Source organism: Hemitrygon akajei, chromosome 3 (assembly GCF_048418815.1).
Source record: "Hemitrygon akajei chromosome 3, sHemAka1.3, whole genome shotgun sequence".
Classification (NCBI taxonomy): Eukaryota; Metazoa; Chordata; class Chondrichthyes; order Myliobatiformes; family Dasyatidae; genus Hemitrygon; species Hemitrygon akajei.
Window position 1 is genome coordinate 195,697,808 of NC_133126.1, and position 17,823 is coordinate 195,715,630.

General features: G+C 42.2%; 1 protein-coding gene across 1 annotated transcript in view; it reads left to right on the forward strand.

The window, feature by feature from the left end:
- The first annotated feature begins 768 nt into the window (after window positions 1-768).
- The window catches only part of LOC140724638 (extracellular calcium-sensing receptor-like), a 41,408-nt gene continuing 24,353 nt past the window's right edge, over window positions 769-17,823 (forward strand). The window contains exons 1-2 of the mRNA XM_073039062.1: window positions 769-950; window positions 17,211-17,502. Of these exons, the coding sequence (XP_072895163.1) occupies window positions 769-950; window positions 17,211-17,502 (474 nt within the window). The remainder of the gene's footprint in view (window positions 951-17,210; window positions 17,503-17,823) is intronic.

The window sequence follows — 17,823 nt, forward strand, 5'->3', positions numbered from 1 at the left end:
TCTCTCTGAAAGTGGCTACGAAGGTTGGTAGTCACAGCAACGGTATCTGCCGCGGAGATTTTTTTTGACCTAGCAGGCGGGCTTATGAATGTGGTCGGGAATATCGTTCTTACGAATGCAAATTCCATTCTTTTACTGCTTTAGTGTGGTGGTATTCAATACAATTTATTTTAGTTAAATCTTGTCGACACTTGTCCAAAGCACAAGAGCGTTATATTTGTCCGTGTTCCGAGAAATAAAACCACAGCATAGACTAATGTTGTAAAGGACAGGCATCCAATTAACATTAAGTTGTTGCTTCCGAGACGCAATGCCGAACTTAACTGGTATTTTAGCAGTTTTATTGAACTTAGCGTTAGCATAGCGTTTACTATTTTGTTCTGCGCTGATCTTCTTAAACCAAATGAACTCTTCAACCCGTTTCAGTGCCTCGCCGTTTGCAATTCGGCTAAAAACGCACAGCCAATTCAGCAAAAATCGGCCGCAAAAAAAAAATTAAAAAATGGCGCAGCCGAGAAAGAACACCTGATCATGACTCAAACGTTTGTTGGTCAGACATAAGATAAATTGCATTCAGTAGAGGTTGCATAGGCAGGGGAATCTTACGCAGTGCCTTAGCAACTGTGATAACCGTGAAAAGCCCTTGCTCAAACTGAAGTTGTTCGAGGAAACGCCAGAGTGACAAATAATTTGAGATCGTCAAGCACAGTCCAAGCAGGAAACACACCGTTAGCACACGCAGCGACAATTCAGCAAGTTACTGCTACAATGTCCATAGTTCAGCAGTTCACTATCGTCAGCCAGAATTCGCTGGCAGCCTTCAGGCTTCTCGTTCCAACTCAAAGCATCTTCCACGTCCCCGACTCTGGTGACGACTTTCGGACAGGAACAGACTATTCCTCCACCAGGCAGATTATCTGGCGACGGCTGCCGGAATTTTATTACACAGTGTGAGATTACTTTCGAACCTCAGCCAGGTCGATTCGGTGATGGTTCGTGTTAACTGGTTTACATGGTGAAACTCTTAAACAACCCCCACTGAGCCTGATCAACGCTCTACTGGTGCTAGTTTACGCCGCAGCACAATCCTTCCGAAATTTGTATTCCAGTTCAAGAAAGTATTCCTGTACCGTCTCAAAAGTCGACCTGCCAAATCCGTGACCTACGCCAAGACAACAATGCAGCCTGGATGATAAGAAACATCTTGCCAATCTAAAAGACAACCAGGAAATTGAGTGCACAGAGAGAAAGGGAAATGTCTCGATGATCTTTAGATTGCCGTGTGTCTTCATCCTCTCACTTTTCACCCAGTACAGAGTCTGCAGAGGAGCCTGTGCTGGTGGGATACATGCACGTATCACAGTAGGAAAGAGCTCGGCGCAGAATTGACCCCTGTCCCTAATGTGGCGAACCATGATCCTTCCTGGGTATCGTGTATCAACCGCCCTGTAAAAGGTTATACTCCTGTTATGCCCTCGGCCCCCTCCTTTGTGAGAATCGCAAGAGCCCTAGTCGAGGGGGGGTCAACTGACCCAAGAGAGAAAGAGACGTGCTGAATAGACACAGGAAAATGGGAGAAAGAGAGAGAGACGTGCGGAAGACCACGTTCTCCCAAGAAGCAGAATAAAGGCGACATTGACTATTGTCTCATGGAGACCACGTGAAAAGCCCTCGGGCAAATTGGGCTGGTTGAGAGAGAGATTGCATTACCTGCAACCTTGATTGACACCTGCGATCCCGTGAAGAAGTATAAAGGAGGGTCTGAGGGGGGGGGGGAACCCTCAGACGCACCAAGGAGACACCCGTGGGAGCGGGAAGCCATTTTGAAGGAAGCCACGTGCGTTAGATTCCAAATGTTGAATCTGTGGCTAGAAGCAACGGAAGACTGCTTTTAAATAACAACGGGGAAGCCTACTCCCCTGATTCCAAGGATTTGCTCTGTAAAGACAACGGGCAAGTGTTTATCTTTTCTAAATCATCTCTCTCTCTCTACAACGTGAAAACCCCAGCGGTTCCCAAAAGGGGAAAGCCTGCAAACTTCTGAGTGACTCTTTATATTTCAATTGGACTCAGTATTACCCCTAGACAACTATAGAACTTATTTCTGATAAATTATTGTTACACCGGTGTGTTAGATTGAGTTTTGACAATGTATATGATCTGAATGTTTTGTATTAACCATACGCTTGTGCCCCTTTTTAAATAAAACGTTTAAAAATAGTAGCATCCGACTCAGCTGATCCCGCTATCTTTGCTGGTAAGTTACCTGGTTACGGGGTTACGTAACTCTCCTCAGCAGGAACGGGGAATTTAACGTGTCTGTTTTCCATTATAATCACATTCACTGAATGTGGAGTCTTAGAGCAATGCGCTTTAAGCTTTTGTTGACTCCGGGGCAGCCGGGAACCTTATTGATTCTCTCTGGTCCACAGCTGGAGTGTTCAGACTGAGGGATCCAGGGTGCATTTCAATGTAAAGCTCTATATGTTCTGCTCCCGGGCACTGGTAAGTTCTTCCTTTCCTCTGAACCCCTCCAATTCGTGTTAGTAGTTAGCCATTGGGAAAATCTCTCCTTCTATCTTGATGATTTGACTGAAGAACATTTGGAGACTGGTGTTCCCTGGCTACCGTAAGCCAACCTACGGATCGATAAGTCTCTGAAGGCGCTGCAGAGTTCAGTCTGGAATGTCTGTCTAACTGTTTGGGCCCAGCCCAAGGCCCTGTTAGCGTATCTCCTCCTGTGGGAACTGATAGTGTTGAACTTTCTGAAGACCCGGAACCAACAGATTGTCCAAATATGCATTTAAGCACAAATTAAATAAAGAAATATAAAATAAGTATGAGATGCAGATTCCTTGCAAGTGAGTCCGTATGTCTTGGGAACTGTTCAGTGTTCGGCGAATGATGTTGAGAAACATTGTCTCCTCTGTTTCAATTCAGATGGTTGAGTGGTAATAACTGTTCTTGAACCTGATGGCAAGGTTCCTGACGGTCCTGTACCTTCTTCCGTATTGCAGTAGCGAGCAGAGGGCATATTCTGGATTGAGGGGGGAGGTGTGGTTGTAGCGGGTTCCTTGATGATGGATGCTTTTTTTCCTGCAACACTGCATCTGGTAGATGTGACCAGAACGTCACATTATCTGTGATAGACTGGGGCGTATCCACTACATTTTGCTGGTTTTTGCCGTACAAACGCATTGGTGTTTTTATACCAGGCATTTCACCCGTGATGGAATAGCGCTGCAAAGTCTGAAGGACGAATGGCCCAATTCTGTGACAATGTGAATGGTATTATTGTCACTGTCTATATTCTTCAGCTATGTCCAGAATTTTTTGCGGCAGCATAGCTGCCAGACCAATCTATAGAAAATCTGTATAGAATACTTTCTGTCGTGCATTAATAAAATGGTGAGTATAAAAAGAAGTATACCAACTATCTTTCTCCTCATGAAGTAGATATGCTAGAGAGTTTTTTTTCTGAATGTGGCATTTACCTGACATGTCCAAAAGAGTCTTATGATCAGATAAATACAAGGTCTACGAACTCAGCAAAACATCTTGCACGGGAAGTGGCAAATTTGGACCAAACTATAACCCCGGAGAGATTGAATGCAAAATTAACCAAGGAAAGAAACTCCAAGCGGTATCCGAGACAACATTTTGCTCTCAGATCAGCTCAATTCCATTTTCTATGGTTCCTCAGCACTTCGAACATACAGCATCAAACGCAAAACAATACAGCTCAAGAATAACAACTTTCAATCGAATAGGTTGGACCGAATCAATTATACTAGTAATCAAAGTGATGATTAAAATAATCACGTCCGCCTGCAGATTGCCGATGTTCTTCCATTTTCCTCACATTCATACCGATCTACACTTTTCTTATAATCTAATGCTTCTGCCTTTAGCACCACTCAGGCAGCGCATTCCAGGCGCCCACTACTCAGATGCCTCCTTTGAAATTCCCTTTTCTCACCTTAATTGCATACGCTCTGATGTTAGACATTTCAAGGCTTGGAAAAATATATATTGCCTGTCTACTCTATCTTTGCCTGGCACAATTCAATCTTTAGATATAGCACATGTCCGCGAATACAGGCAACATCGTGGCATTTCGCTTCTGCACCATCTCTATGCCTCGACATCCTTCCTGCAATGGCGGTCCCAAAACTATATGCAATACCCCGAGATGTTCTCTAAATAGAGATACAACATAACTTCCTGGCATTTGAATTCTATGCCTCGACTCAAAAGGACAAGCATGCCATATATATTCTTAATATATATACACTGCACATTTAAATGTGCATATATATTCTTACATCTGTGGCATTCAAATCTAGCCACCCAGCCCTTTACCATAAAACCAGGTATAAATTGCGGAGGGCTACTTCAACGGCAAAGAGACAATTTCGAAATAGTTTCGAGGCGACATTGGATGCACGAAAATTCTGGCAATGATTGCAAGACATTGCCTCCTACAAAGCAAAACACAATAGCATGATTAGCAGCGTTGCTTCACTACCAGATAAACTCAGCTCCTTCTATGCCCGCTTTGAAAAGGATAATAACTACAGGTGTGTAGATCCCTGCTGTAGCTGATGACCTTGCGATCTCTGTCTCAGAGGCCGTTGTTAGGTTGTCTTTAAATAGAGTGGACCCTCGGAAAGCGGAAAGTATCGATGGGGTACTTCGTTAGGCTCTGTAAACTTGTGCAACCAACCAGTAGGAGTATTCAAAGAGATGTTCAACCTCTCACTGCTACGCGTGGAAGTTTCCACTTGCTTCAAAAAGGCAGTAATTATACCAGTGCCTAAGAAGAATAATGTGATTCGCCTTAATGTCAACAAGAGTGATGCAATGATTTGAGAGGTTAGTCATGACGAGACTGAACTCCTGCCTCAGCGGGGACATGGTCCAATTGCAGTTTGCCTGACGCCACAATAGGTGAACAGCAGATGCAATCTCAGTGGCTGTTTATACAGCTTTAGACCACGTTAACAACACAACATCTATGTCAGATTGGTGTTCATCGACTATTGCTCAGTATTTAATACAATAATTCCCACAATTCTGATTGAGAAGTTACAGAACCTGAACCTCCTACTGTACCTCCCTCTGCAATTGAATCCTCGACTTCCTAACCAGAAGACCACAATCTATGCAGATTGATGATAAATTCCCCTCCTTGTTGACGATTAACACTGGTACACCTCAGCGGTGTGTGCTTACCTCACTCTTTACTGTCTATTTGTCCATGACTGAGTGGCTAGGCATAGGACAAGTACTACCTATAAATATACTGAAGATACAACCGTTGTTGGTAGAACCTCAGATGGTGACGAGAGGGCGTGCAAGAGCGAGCTATGCCAACTAGTGGAGTGGTGTCCCAGTAATAACCTGGAATTCAAGGACAGTAAGATGAAAGAGTTGATTGTGGACTTCCGGAAGGATAAGAAGAAGGAGCAAATATCAATCCTCATAGAGAGGTCCGAAGTGGAGAAAATGAGCAGTTTCGAGTCCATGGGTGTCAAGATCTCTAGGATCTAATCTGGTCCTAATATATCAGTTATAAAGAAGACAAGACAGGTGGGGTGGAGTGGTGCGGAGCAGTTTGGGGGTGGGGGGGGGGGCGCTGATACTGCTCAGAACCGAAAGACGCTACAAACGGTTGTAAATTTAGATGGCACCATCTTGGGTACTAGCCTGCAAAGCATCCAGGACATTTTCATGGAGCGGAGTCTGGGAAAGGCAGCGTCTACTTTTTAGGTCCCTCCAATACACAGGGTACCTCCAATACACAATACACCCTTTTCTCACTGTTACTATCAGATAGGAGGTAGCTAACAGTACCTCCTACCCGATGTTTAATTCTTCTATATATTGTATTGCATTGAACTGCTTCTGATAATTTAACAAATTCACGACACATGTAGTGATAATAAACCTGATGTTGAAATTTTCCAGACTGATTACGGGAAGAAAGGGGTAAACTTATCAGGAGCATTTGCCAGCTTTTGTCCCGTACTCGCTGGAATTTACAAAAATGCAGAGAGATTTCATTGAATCTTACTGAATGCTGAAGATCTAGATAAGGTGGATGTGGAAAGGATGTTTCCTCTAGTGGGGCATCTAAAACTATAGGACACAAAACAAAATGGGGGGGGGGGCGACCTTTTAAAACACCAGTAAGGAGCAATATTTTGAACTGAAGAGTGGTGAATCTATGGCATGTTCTTTCACACTTTATGGTTGAGGCTATGTCCTAGGGTATATTAAAAGTGGAAGTTGATAGATTCCTAATTGGTCGGGGCATCAATGGAAATGGCAAAAGGGCAGGAGTATCGGGTTGAGTAGACTGTGCGATCAGTAATCATGAATTGGTGGAGGGGAACTGCTGGGCTGTATGACCTAATTCTGCTCCTATGCATAAATTGCTCCGAAACATAAACTGGGAATAGATGTTCTTAGAGATAAGTAGAACAGAAATGTGACAAATATTCAGGGGATATTTGCGTGGTGTAATGCTTGGGTACGTTCCAATGAGGCAGGAAACTAATGGGAGGGATAGGAAGCATCGTGTACAAGGCTGTTGAACATCTAGTCCAGAAGAAAGGAAAAGCTTAGAAAAGATTGGAAAAAAAAACTAGGTAATGATAGAGATCAGGAAAATTATAAGGCTAGCAGAGAGGAGCATAAGAATGGAATTAGGATAGCCAGAGGGGGCAATGAGAAGACTTTGGCCATCACAATTAAGAAAAAGCTCAAATCATTCCACAAGTATGTGAAGAACAAAAGGATAAGACGTGAGATAATAGAACCAAGCATGTGTGACAGTGGAAAAGTGTGTATGCAACCGTAGGTGGTGGCGGGGGTGCATAATGTATATTTTGCGTCAGAGTTTACTATGCAAAAGTACCTTGACCATTCTAAGGATGACTTACAGCGGACTGAAAAGTTGAGCATGTACACATTAAGAAATACGATGTGCTGGAACTTTTAGATAGCATCAAGTTCGAGATGTAATTGGGACCAGAAGAGATATACCCCAGGCTACTGTGTGAGGCGACGGAGGAGATTGCTGAGCCTCTGGTAATGATCTTTGCATCATCAATGACGTCAGGAGAAGTTCCGGAGGATTGGAGGTTTGCAGATATTGTTCCCTTATTCAAGAACGGGATTCGAGGTAGCCCAAGATATTGTGGAGCAGCGAGTCTTACTTCAGTGGTTGCTAAGTTGATGGAGAAGATCATGAGAGGCAGATTTTGTGAACATTTGGAGAGACACAATAAGGTTAGGAATCGTCAGTATGGCTTTGTCAAAGGCACGCCATACCTTACGATCCTAATTGAATTTTATTGAGGATGTGAATAAACAACTTGATCAAATTTAGCAGTAGATATATTGAATATGGATTTCAGCAAAGCGTTTAATAAGGTACCCTGTGCAAGGCTTATTAAACAAGCAAGGAGGCATGGAATCCAAAAGGACCTTGCTTTCTGGATCCGGAATTGGCTTGCCCACAGACGGCAAAGCGTGGGTGTAAACGGGTCATATTCTGCATGGAGGTCGCTGACCAGGGGTGCGCCTCAGTGACCTGATCTGGGACCACTACTCATCGTGACTTTTGTAAATGACATGGATGAGGAAATGGAGGGATTAGTTAGTAAATTTGCTTATGATACAAAGCTGGAAGGGGTTGTGTATAGTGTAGAGGGCTGTCAGAGGTTAAGCAGAACATCGAGACGATGCAAAACTGGTCGGAGAAGTGGCAGATGGAGTTCAACCCAGATAAGTGTGAGGTTATTTGTAGGTCAAATATCAGAGGAGAGTATAGCATTAATTGTAAGACTCTTGGCAGTGTGGATGACCCGAGGGATTTGGTGGTCCGACCGCATCGGATACTCAAAGCTGCAGAGCAGGTTGGCTGTGAGGTTAAGAAGGAAAACGGTGCAATGACATTCTCAACCGAGGGGTTAGTTCATGCGCCGAGAAGTAAAGTTACAGTTGTGTCGGACCCTGCTCAGACTCCACTTGGAGTACTGTGCTCATTTCTGGTCACCTCACCAGAAGAAAGGTGTGGAAACTATAAAAAGGGTGCTGAGGACATAAACATGGATGTTGCCTGGATTGGGGAGCATGTCCTATGAGAATAGTCTGTAGGAGCTGGCCTTTTCTCCTTGGAGCGACGGAGGATGAGCAATGACCTGATAGAGGTGTAAAAGTGGATGGGAAGTATTGACCGTGTGGATAGTCAGAGGCTTCTTCCCAGAGCTGAAATGACTGACATGAGAGTGTACAGTTTTAACGTGCTTCGAACCAGGTACAGAGGGGATAATGTTTACACAGAGTGTGATGAGTACGTTGAATGGGCTGACAGTTATTGTGGTGGAGATGGGTCTTTGAAAAAGCTCCTGGATAGGTACATGGGGCTTAGAAAATAATAGAGGGCTATGCATAACCCTAGGTATTTCCTGAAGTAAGTACATGTTTGGCACAACATTCTGAGCTGAAGGACTTGTATTTAGCTGTAGTGTTTTATGATTCTTTGTTTCTAAGACCAGAAAATGGTAAAAGTCATTTCACTCTTCAAGAGGGGACAGAAGCAGAAGATATGAATCTATAGGCCAGTTACTCAGTAACCATGGAGAGAAGTTACTGGAGGATGTTGGAATTGATGTGTAGGTATGAATTCTCAGGGTTCATGAGGGCACATAATAACATACGCTTTAGACAGCATGGCTTCCTCAAAGGAAAATCTCCCTGACAAATCCAGTTCTTTGAAGAAATAACATACAGAATTGTCAATGTTATATTGGTTGATTATGTGTACATAGATATTCTGGAGCCCTTTGATAAGGTGCAACAAATTAGCCTGGTTAATAGGCTACCCGTCCATGATATTACAAGATGCATTCCAGCGTGGATAAAATGTGTAGTGGTTTGTCAGGATGCAAAGAGTGAGGATAAATGGAGCCTTTTCTGACTGGATGCTGGTGCCTCGTGGTATTCCACAGGGGCCAGTGTCGAGACCGATTCCTTTTACGTTATAAGTCAATGATTTTGGTGATAGAATTAAAGGCTCTGATGTACAGTTTACGGACGGTATGAAGATAAGAGGAAGGGCAGGTAGTTTTGAGGACTTACATAGGCTATGGAGTAATTAGATAGGTTAGCGAATTTGTCAAAGAAATGGAAGATGTAATAGAGCGTCCGGAGGTTTATCGTCCATCAAGTCGGTAGAGGAAATGAAAGGGTTGTCTATTTTCTACATGAAGAGAAAATACATAAAACTGAACTGCATAGAAACTTGTGAGCCCTTGTGCAGGATTCCTTAAAGGTTCATTTGTAGGGTGAGTCTGTGTGAGGAAGGCAAATGCAATGTTAGCTCTCATTTCAAGAGAACAGTAATATTAAGCAAAAACGTAATGTTGAAAATATACAAACCAGTGGTCAGGCCTCTCTTGCAGTATTGTGAGCAGATTAGGGCCACCTGTCTGAGAACGGAGGTGCTGAAATCTTAGAGACGATTCTAAGAATGTTCCGAGAAGTATTCTAGGATTGAAAGACCTCTTCCATTAAGAGAGTTTGATGGCATTGGGTCCGTGTAGGCTGAAATTCAGAGGAGTGAATGGTGACCTCATTGAAATCTATCGAATGATGAAATACTTTAATTAAATTGATGTGGAAAGCATATTTCCTCTTGTGTGAAAGTCTAAAGCCTTTGCACACAACCTCAGAATAGCGGGGTGTCCTTTGAGAACGGAGCTGAAGAGGAACTTCTTTTGAAATTCTTTGAGACAGGGAGCTGTGGAGACAGTTTGCATATATGCTTTCCCTAATGCATCAACTGAAAAAAAACGGTCGGGATCAATGGTGTATGGCAAATTTACTTAGCTTACTGTGGAGGTAAATGTGTGATGAACTACATGACTTAGCCAGGGCTGGCCGTTCGTGCTGTTTTCCCCTACTTGAAGTTGTTACAACTTTCAGCATCAGGGACGTTGATATAAACAGCAGCATGTGAATTATCCCCTTTCCAAAATTCATCTGACAGCTGCTTCCTATTGTTGAAATTGAAGGAAAGGACACCATATCGCTCTGCTCTCTATCTCCTTTCCTTTCTTCGACTCATTGCCATTCGAAGTGCATCTCACAACAGTTGTACCAGCTGCATATGTGCAACTGTAGTTAATGCAGAATCTGCCAATGTAGTGTATATATAGTAGAGTTCCAGTGCACAGCCTTGTGAAGTATCTGTGTTGAGAATAATCGCGGCGTACGTGTTGCTGCAAATCCTGCCTATCAGTTTTCATTCATGCTCTGTATCAGACTCCCGCACGAGGTCTTCAGCAGGTCATTATTGTCTGATATATTTATATCTTCCCAACTGCTTGTCTTGTGTTACTTCATCTGGATGCCTGGATACTGTTCGTGAGGCAGAAATCTGCAAATTCTGGAATCTGGATCATAGAATGCTATTGCATTTTTGGAGAAAGTGTTTGCAACAATCAGCATTTATAAATTCAATTTCAATGTAAAAATATTATCAAAGCAGGTATACCTTACTATGCACTATTTTAGAATTCATTTTGCAGTATATAATGGAAAAAGGGAAATACACCAGAATTTATGAAAACTATCCATAAACAAAGAAACAAAACAACCAATTGATATGAAAACGAAGGTAAACTGCAAATTAAAATAATATTGAGGAGCCTGATGCTAGTAGATGAACAAATGCTTCTGAACCTGCTGGTGTGTGACCTAAGCTTTCTCTACTTTAGGGATTTCCAAACCTTTTTATGCTATGCTCTAATACCATTAAGCAGGTGTTTCTGCGTTTGTTACTTCATTAAGATTTGATTTCAATTAGTGATATTGAGTCCAGCTGAGTAATGACTAACTAACTTACCAGGTGTCAATGATTAGCGGCATGACAGTTTCGAATTCTCTGGAGTTCACTTTAATTTAATTCAAAACTCTTACGTCTTAGCTGGGAGTGCAGGTTTACTTACTATTATTTCATGTAATTTTCATTCTCTGTGAAATTCCCCTGCTGTTATCCACATGTACCAACATCAATGCATGTGCCCCTCGTGTACGATGTCATCATCGCAGACAATAAAATAACACAGAGGTTGCAATTATAAATCGTCTTTGGATCTTTATAGAGACAATATAATCCACATTCTTGCCTCCAATCATGGAAGATCGCTACAGCAAGGCAATGTCTCATCATTTGCTTTTCCTGCTTCTCATCGCTGCACCAAAAATGTACGGAATGACCTGTAATCGTCGCACAGAAGTTATTTTACCCGTTTTGTCAAGGAATGGAGATATCATCCTTGGCGGGATATTCAATATACATATGGAAACGATTGACGATTCGCAGACATTTACCTTTACCCCGCAACGCTCTGGCTGCAAAAGGTGAGTTTGCCTTTTGCAGACTGTCAATTCAATACATCACCATGAAATTACGACAGCTAAATGTCATCTGATATTGTTTCGTAACTGTATTCATGCCCTTGAAACTGACAGTGGAAGAGTAATTTCAGAATTATAATGTATCGACCAGGTTAGCACAGGGCAAAACGATCCCACAATGCTAATAAAATACAACTGCGGAGAAACTGCAGTGAAGGCAGAGTGTAGGATGTAAAGCCATGATCAAGTAGGGCGTGAAGTCAACAGTTAATCTGATGAGTAAAAAGTGCATTAATAGTCATAACAGCTGGATAGAAGCTCCTTGTAGCTTCAACGTTTAGATCTTCTGGTACCAAATTAAATGGGAATGCTGGCTGCTTTGCAGAGGCAGCACAAGTGTCGAGAGAGCATGAAGTGGAGGCTCGTTTCAGTGATCTGCTGAGAAGTGCCTACAGCTTTCTACACTTTCTTCCAGTCACATGCAGAGCAGGTGCCACGGCAAACCGTAATGCAGCGGTAAGAAGACTTTCAATTGCGCATCATATTAAAAATTAATGAATATCGCAACGATGGGCAGGATTATATCACATTGCTGATATAACGTATTTAAGGCTTAACTTTCCTCGTAAATTGGCAACTTGTTGAAACGTTGTTAGAAGTCATAAGTACGTAGCTTATGGACTTTCACTGCAGAGAAAAGTGTCATATAGCCCATATTGTTCATGTTATCCATTAGCTGAATTAGTTCGGTGCTCACGATACAAGAATCTGCTCAAATTACGTACGACCCGAATAACTGCATCTGTGTAATGCATTTCTGTTTATGAAATGCAGTCTCAGCTACGCGGACGATGAACTGGGTGGTCTTTCCATAAGCTTGCATTTTAAGGTTATGCATTATTACCATAGTGAAAAATAGTAATACACTTTCTGAAGGTCCTAAAATCTTTGAAAATTACATATGCTCTTTTCTATTTTTTTTTTACTTTGACTAGAACTAAACTATAGTTAGCCTGCATCTGGAGCAGTGCATTCTGTTCATTTGAAGCAATATAGGAAGGATATGAAAAAGCTGGCGAGGATGTAGGAAAATGCTAACGTGATCACATTACATGTGCCACAGGATAGGATGGGCAAACTGGGATTGTTTGCCTAGGGACGGCAAGTCGGCGTGGAAACCTGATAGAGGCTTATATAAGATGATCAGAAGGATAGATAGGGTTGAACGCCGGTAGCTATATACCAGACATATAACGTATAATATTTAAAGGCATGTTTTAAAGATGAGAATAGCAAGTCCGAAGAAGAAGTCTGAAACAAGGTTAGAATGCATTGACAGGGGTGATCGTGGAGAAAAACACGATAGAGGCATTTTGGGGTGCTCTCAAGAGGTGCATGATTGTGCAATATGATCATTATGTATATTATAAAGGTGGAAGGAATAAGTTTAATTAGGCATATATTTATTCGTTTAATTCACTTGGCAGAACATTCCGTGTTGTAGTGCAATTCATGAACATAACTGTTCATAATTGTTCTATATCAAATATGTATTACCATTGGAAAAAAAAACATGGAAATCTAATGCATTTCGGAAATGCTATTGGGGATTACTATTAAATGGTCAAGTACTTTTCTACTAAGATTTACTGAGAGACCAGCATCAACATTTTAACCGACCATCTTTCGATCCATCTGATTCCCAGTCAAATGCATCATGATATAACACCTCTGAAGGTTTTTTCAGATCATTTATGAGTCAATAATCTGATGTCCATTACTACTGAGTAACATAATACCTGAGCCCACTCTGTCATCGTTATCTGAGAATTTACGAAATTCAAAGTTCTAAAGTTAAAGGTGCATTTAATTATCAAAGTATGTATACATTCTTTATGTAGACAACCTTAAGTTTGGTCTCCTTTTATTCATCCACAAACCAAAAACTTTAATATACATTAAGAAAGACTAAAAAACACTCAATGTGCAGAGCAAAAATTTAAAAAAAAAAACAAAAACATCCCATGCCAAACAATAAAAACAAAATAAATTAGAAATAAAGTGATTCTGTCGACACGAAGTGCAGGGCCTCGGCATCAGTTCATCTCAGAGCAGAGCAAAGTGGAGCTCGCAGTCACGCACCAGGGGGCATCCAGAGCAGGTCACAGCCTCACCCTCAGTGCCGTGGAGAGTGGACTAAACGTCGCAGAGCAGCGAGCAGATCCTGCAACTCGGCTTTTTCTGTCTATCTAGCCTGGAATTTAAGTTGTCTAAGCATCAGGTCATCCTTCGCGTTTCCAGCCGCATCCAGTCGCTGCGAAATGCTCTAGGCCTGTACCCCGCTGCCACCTACAAGCCCACAGCGCACTTTTCCTCTGACTTCTCTCCGCTGCGTACGCCGATTCAGTCTTGTCCACGTCTCGAAGTCGCTCTGACCACTTCTTTTCGAAAGAGCCTCAACCTTGCTCCGACCTTGCATCGCACCCAGACCCTTCGACCCTCGAGACTTCCCTGCTTTCCCCCGTATCTTCGTTGTTTGCGTTGATTTTTATCATAACTTTCCACAGAAAAAGTGTCAGTTAAAAATGTAATATTTTACTTTCTGAAACGCCAGTAAGCTATTGCCCATTTTCAGTAGCGTATCTGAATCTGAAAATCCTCATACTTACGAATTCGGCCATTCATGATTAGGGATCAGAATAATATGGGTAGAAACGGGGTATTCCTTTCATCTCCTCTACTGTGGATTTCGTTGATTTTTTTTTACTTTGAGTGAGGTTGATATCTTGAGCTAATAGGTGGTAAAACATTTCAAACATCAGTATGTGTCCGGAAGTGAGATGTGCGCTGGGAACACCAGAGGGCAAAATCGTAGCCAGATGTGTCGCCGGAACTGTAACAGGCAAACTGAAACCAACATAGCAGCTGTTACATGCATCGATATTCACTGTGATGTGCGATTTACTATGTCGTTACCTACGCAATATTCTGTAAGAATAACGAGGAATTTGAATGTTCATTCGTTACACTTTATCAGTAAGTAGACAACAGTTGGATTTTAAATCTTGACGTGACATCTGATAGACTTCAGAAGCTTAGGAGTTTTATCACTGCCTCTCTATTGTGAAGTTTTAGACATCATATCTAAAAGATGATATACTTGCAATAGAGAGTGTCCAATGGAGGTTCACGTGCAAGTTCCCAAGAATGTATTCATCAATCATGGGATTGCGGTCAAGAACTGGTATTGAGTCATCTGGTGTTGGGAAGTGAACCTGCTGATATGGTATTGGGAAATGAACCTGTTTGATCTGCTATTGGGAAATTAACCTGGTCGAACTGGTATTGTGAAATGAAACTGGTGATCTGGAATTGGGAAATGAACCTGGTCGGGTGTCAGGTCTAACAGTGGGAGTGCATTTTGTAGATAGTGATTACATGTCTATCTCCTATACATAGATTTTGAGAGGGATAAGAACATGCAATTTAGGGAAACGTTTAATTGGAGTAAGGGGAAATATGAGGCTATCAGACAAGAACTTGGAAGCATAAATTCGAAACAGATGTTCTCAAGGAAACATACGGCAGAAATGTGACAAACGTTCAGGGGTAATTGAGTGGGGTACTGCGTTGATACGTTCCATAGAGACAAGGAAATGATGGTAGGGTACAGAAACCGTGATGTACAAAGGCTGTTCGACATCTCGCAAAGATGAAAACAAGAGCTTACCAAAAGCTCAAACACTAAGTAATGATAGAGATCTACAAGAATATAATGCTAGCAGGAAGGAGCATAAGAATGAAATTAGAAGCGCGATATGGGGCCATAACAAGGCCTTGGCGGATAAGATTAAGGAAATCGCCCAGGCATTCTACAAGTATGTGAAGAGTAAGAGCATAAGACATGAGAGAATAGGACCAATTAAGTGTGACAGTGGAAATCTGTGCATGGAACCGGAGGCGAGGGCAGAGGAACTTTGCATTAGAAAATACCACGGAATAGGAACTTGGCGATTGTAGGGATGACTTGCAGCAGACTGAAAAGCTTGAGCATCTAGATATTAAGGATGAAGATGTGCTTGAGCTTTTGGAAAGCATCAAGTTAGATAAGTCACCGGGACCGGACGGGATGTACCCCAAACTATTGTGCAAAGCGAGGGAGGAGATTCCTGAGCCTCTGGCAATGAGCTGTGTGTCATCAATGAGGACGGAAGAGATTCAGGAGGATGGGAGGTTTAGGAATGCTGTTTCCTTATTCAGGAAAGCGAGTCGAGAGAGCCTGGGAAATGATAGACAAGTGCGTCTTACTACAGTCGGTGGTAAGTTGATGGAGAAGATCCTGAGAGGCAGGATTTATGAACATGTCATTAGGCATAACATGATTAGGAATACTTAGCATGTTCTGTGACCGCTACTCTTTGTGATTTTACTGAATAAACATGATGAGGAAGTAGAGGGATGGGTTAGTCAATTTGCTGATGACACAGAGGATGGGGGTATTGCGGATGGTGTGGACCGCTGTCAAGGGCTACAGAGGGGCATTGATAATTTTCAAAACTGGTCTGAGAAGTGGCAGATGGTGTTCAAACCAGATAAGTGTGAGTTGGTTCATTTTGGTAGCTCAAATTTGTTGTCAGAATGTAGCATTACTGTTAAGACTCTTGACAGTGTGGAGAATCAGAGGGATCTTGGGTTTCGAGACCATAGGAAACACAAAGCTGCTAATCATATCGCGTCTGTGATTAAAAAAATACATACAGTGCATTGGCCTTCGTAAACCATGCCACTGAGTTTAAGAGCCCAGAGGTAATGTTGCAGCTATATAGGGCCCAGGACAGACCCCATTTGGAGTACTGTGCTGAATTACGGCCACCTCTCTACAGGCAGGACGGGGATTGGGGAGCATGCCTTATGAGAATAGCTTAAATAAACTCGGCCTTATCTCCTTGCAGCGTCGGAGTATGAGATGTGACCTGACAGAGGTGTACAAGATAATGAGAAGCATTGATCATGTGTATAGTAATAGTTTTTTTTTAGCAGGACTGAAATGGCTATCATGAGAAGACATAGTTTTAAGATGCTTGGAAGTAGGTGCAGAGGAGATGTCAGGTGTAAGTTTTTTGTGAGTGCGTAGAATGGGCTGCCGGCGTCGATGGTGGAGGCGAAAACGATAGGATGTTTTAAGAGACACCAGGATAGGTGCATTGAGCTTCGAAAAATAGAGGGATTAGCGCTAGGGAAATTTTTGACAATTTCTAGAACGGTCTACATGGTGGGCACTACATTGTAGGCCGAAGGGCCAGTAATGTGCTGTAGATTTCTATGTTCTATGAGGAACATTTCATAATTATGTCGTGACTGAAGTTTAGAAGAATAAGGGGATCGCTTTGAAACAAACCGATCAATGAAAAACCTCGATAGGGTGGATGAGCAGACGATGGTTCCAGTAGTGGCAGCAAAAAGCAGAGTCTCAGAAAGTAGGTCATCTCTTTACTGCAAGGATGAGAAGAAATTTATTCAGCCATAGGATGGACGGTGAATCTGCCGAACCTGGTGCTACAGACGGCTATTGAGGCCAATCTATAGAGTACATTTCAAGCAAATGCTAATAGATCCTTGGTTAATTGGATAATGAAAAGGTTAAGGGAAGAAGACAGGATACTGGGTTTGAGAGTGTAAATAATTCAGCGCATCGAATGTCCAAAGAGAGTTGAAAGGCCGATCGGCGGAATTCTGCTCCGGTACGATATGGTCTAATGATCTCTTTTATCCCACAGTTTTGAAGTTGTGAATTTCCGACTGGCGCAAACAATGGTTTTTGCCATTGAAGAAATAAACCAGAATGAGAATCTTCTCCCCGGAATTACACTCGGATATCAGATCCACGACGACTGCTCGTCTTCCGCGATCGCCTCGAAAGCAGCGCTCGCTTTGATTAACGGAGATGAAAAATCGGTTCAATACCCTCAATGTCGAGGTTCCTCCAACGTTCCTGCCATTGTTGGCTGTGCTATGTCCACAAATTCCATTGCAACTGCAAGAACAATAGGATCCTTTGGGATTCCGCTGGTAAATTGTCAAATACATCACTACATTTTTACTCTAGTGACAGCATCACCTTATTAGCGGGACACTAATACACGATTCTCTTGTCGCGACTGAAATAGAGAGTGTCATAATTTCAGCTGATGTTTCGCTCTTATTATATACATTGTGTTGTTTTTATTTTAAATAGTAGAATTCCACTAGTTGGTTCTGATTCACCATTCACAGAAATAAACGTTAAAAAAAAACCTTTGTTAAGTTTCGTTGCCATAGATCACAGAAACCAGAGAATAGGACAACACAGCCCAAGATGTTGTGACAGACTAATTAAACTATTAACGAAAT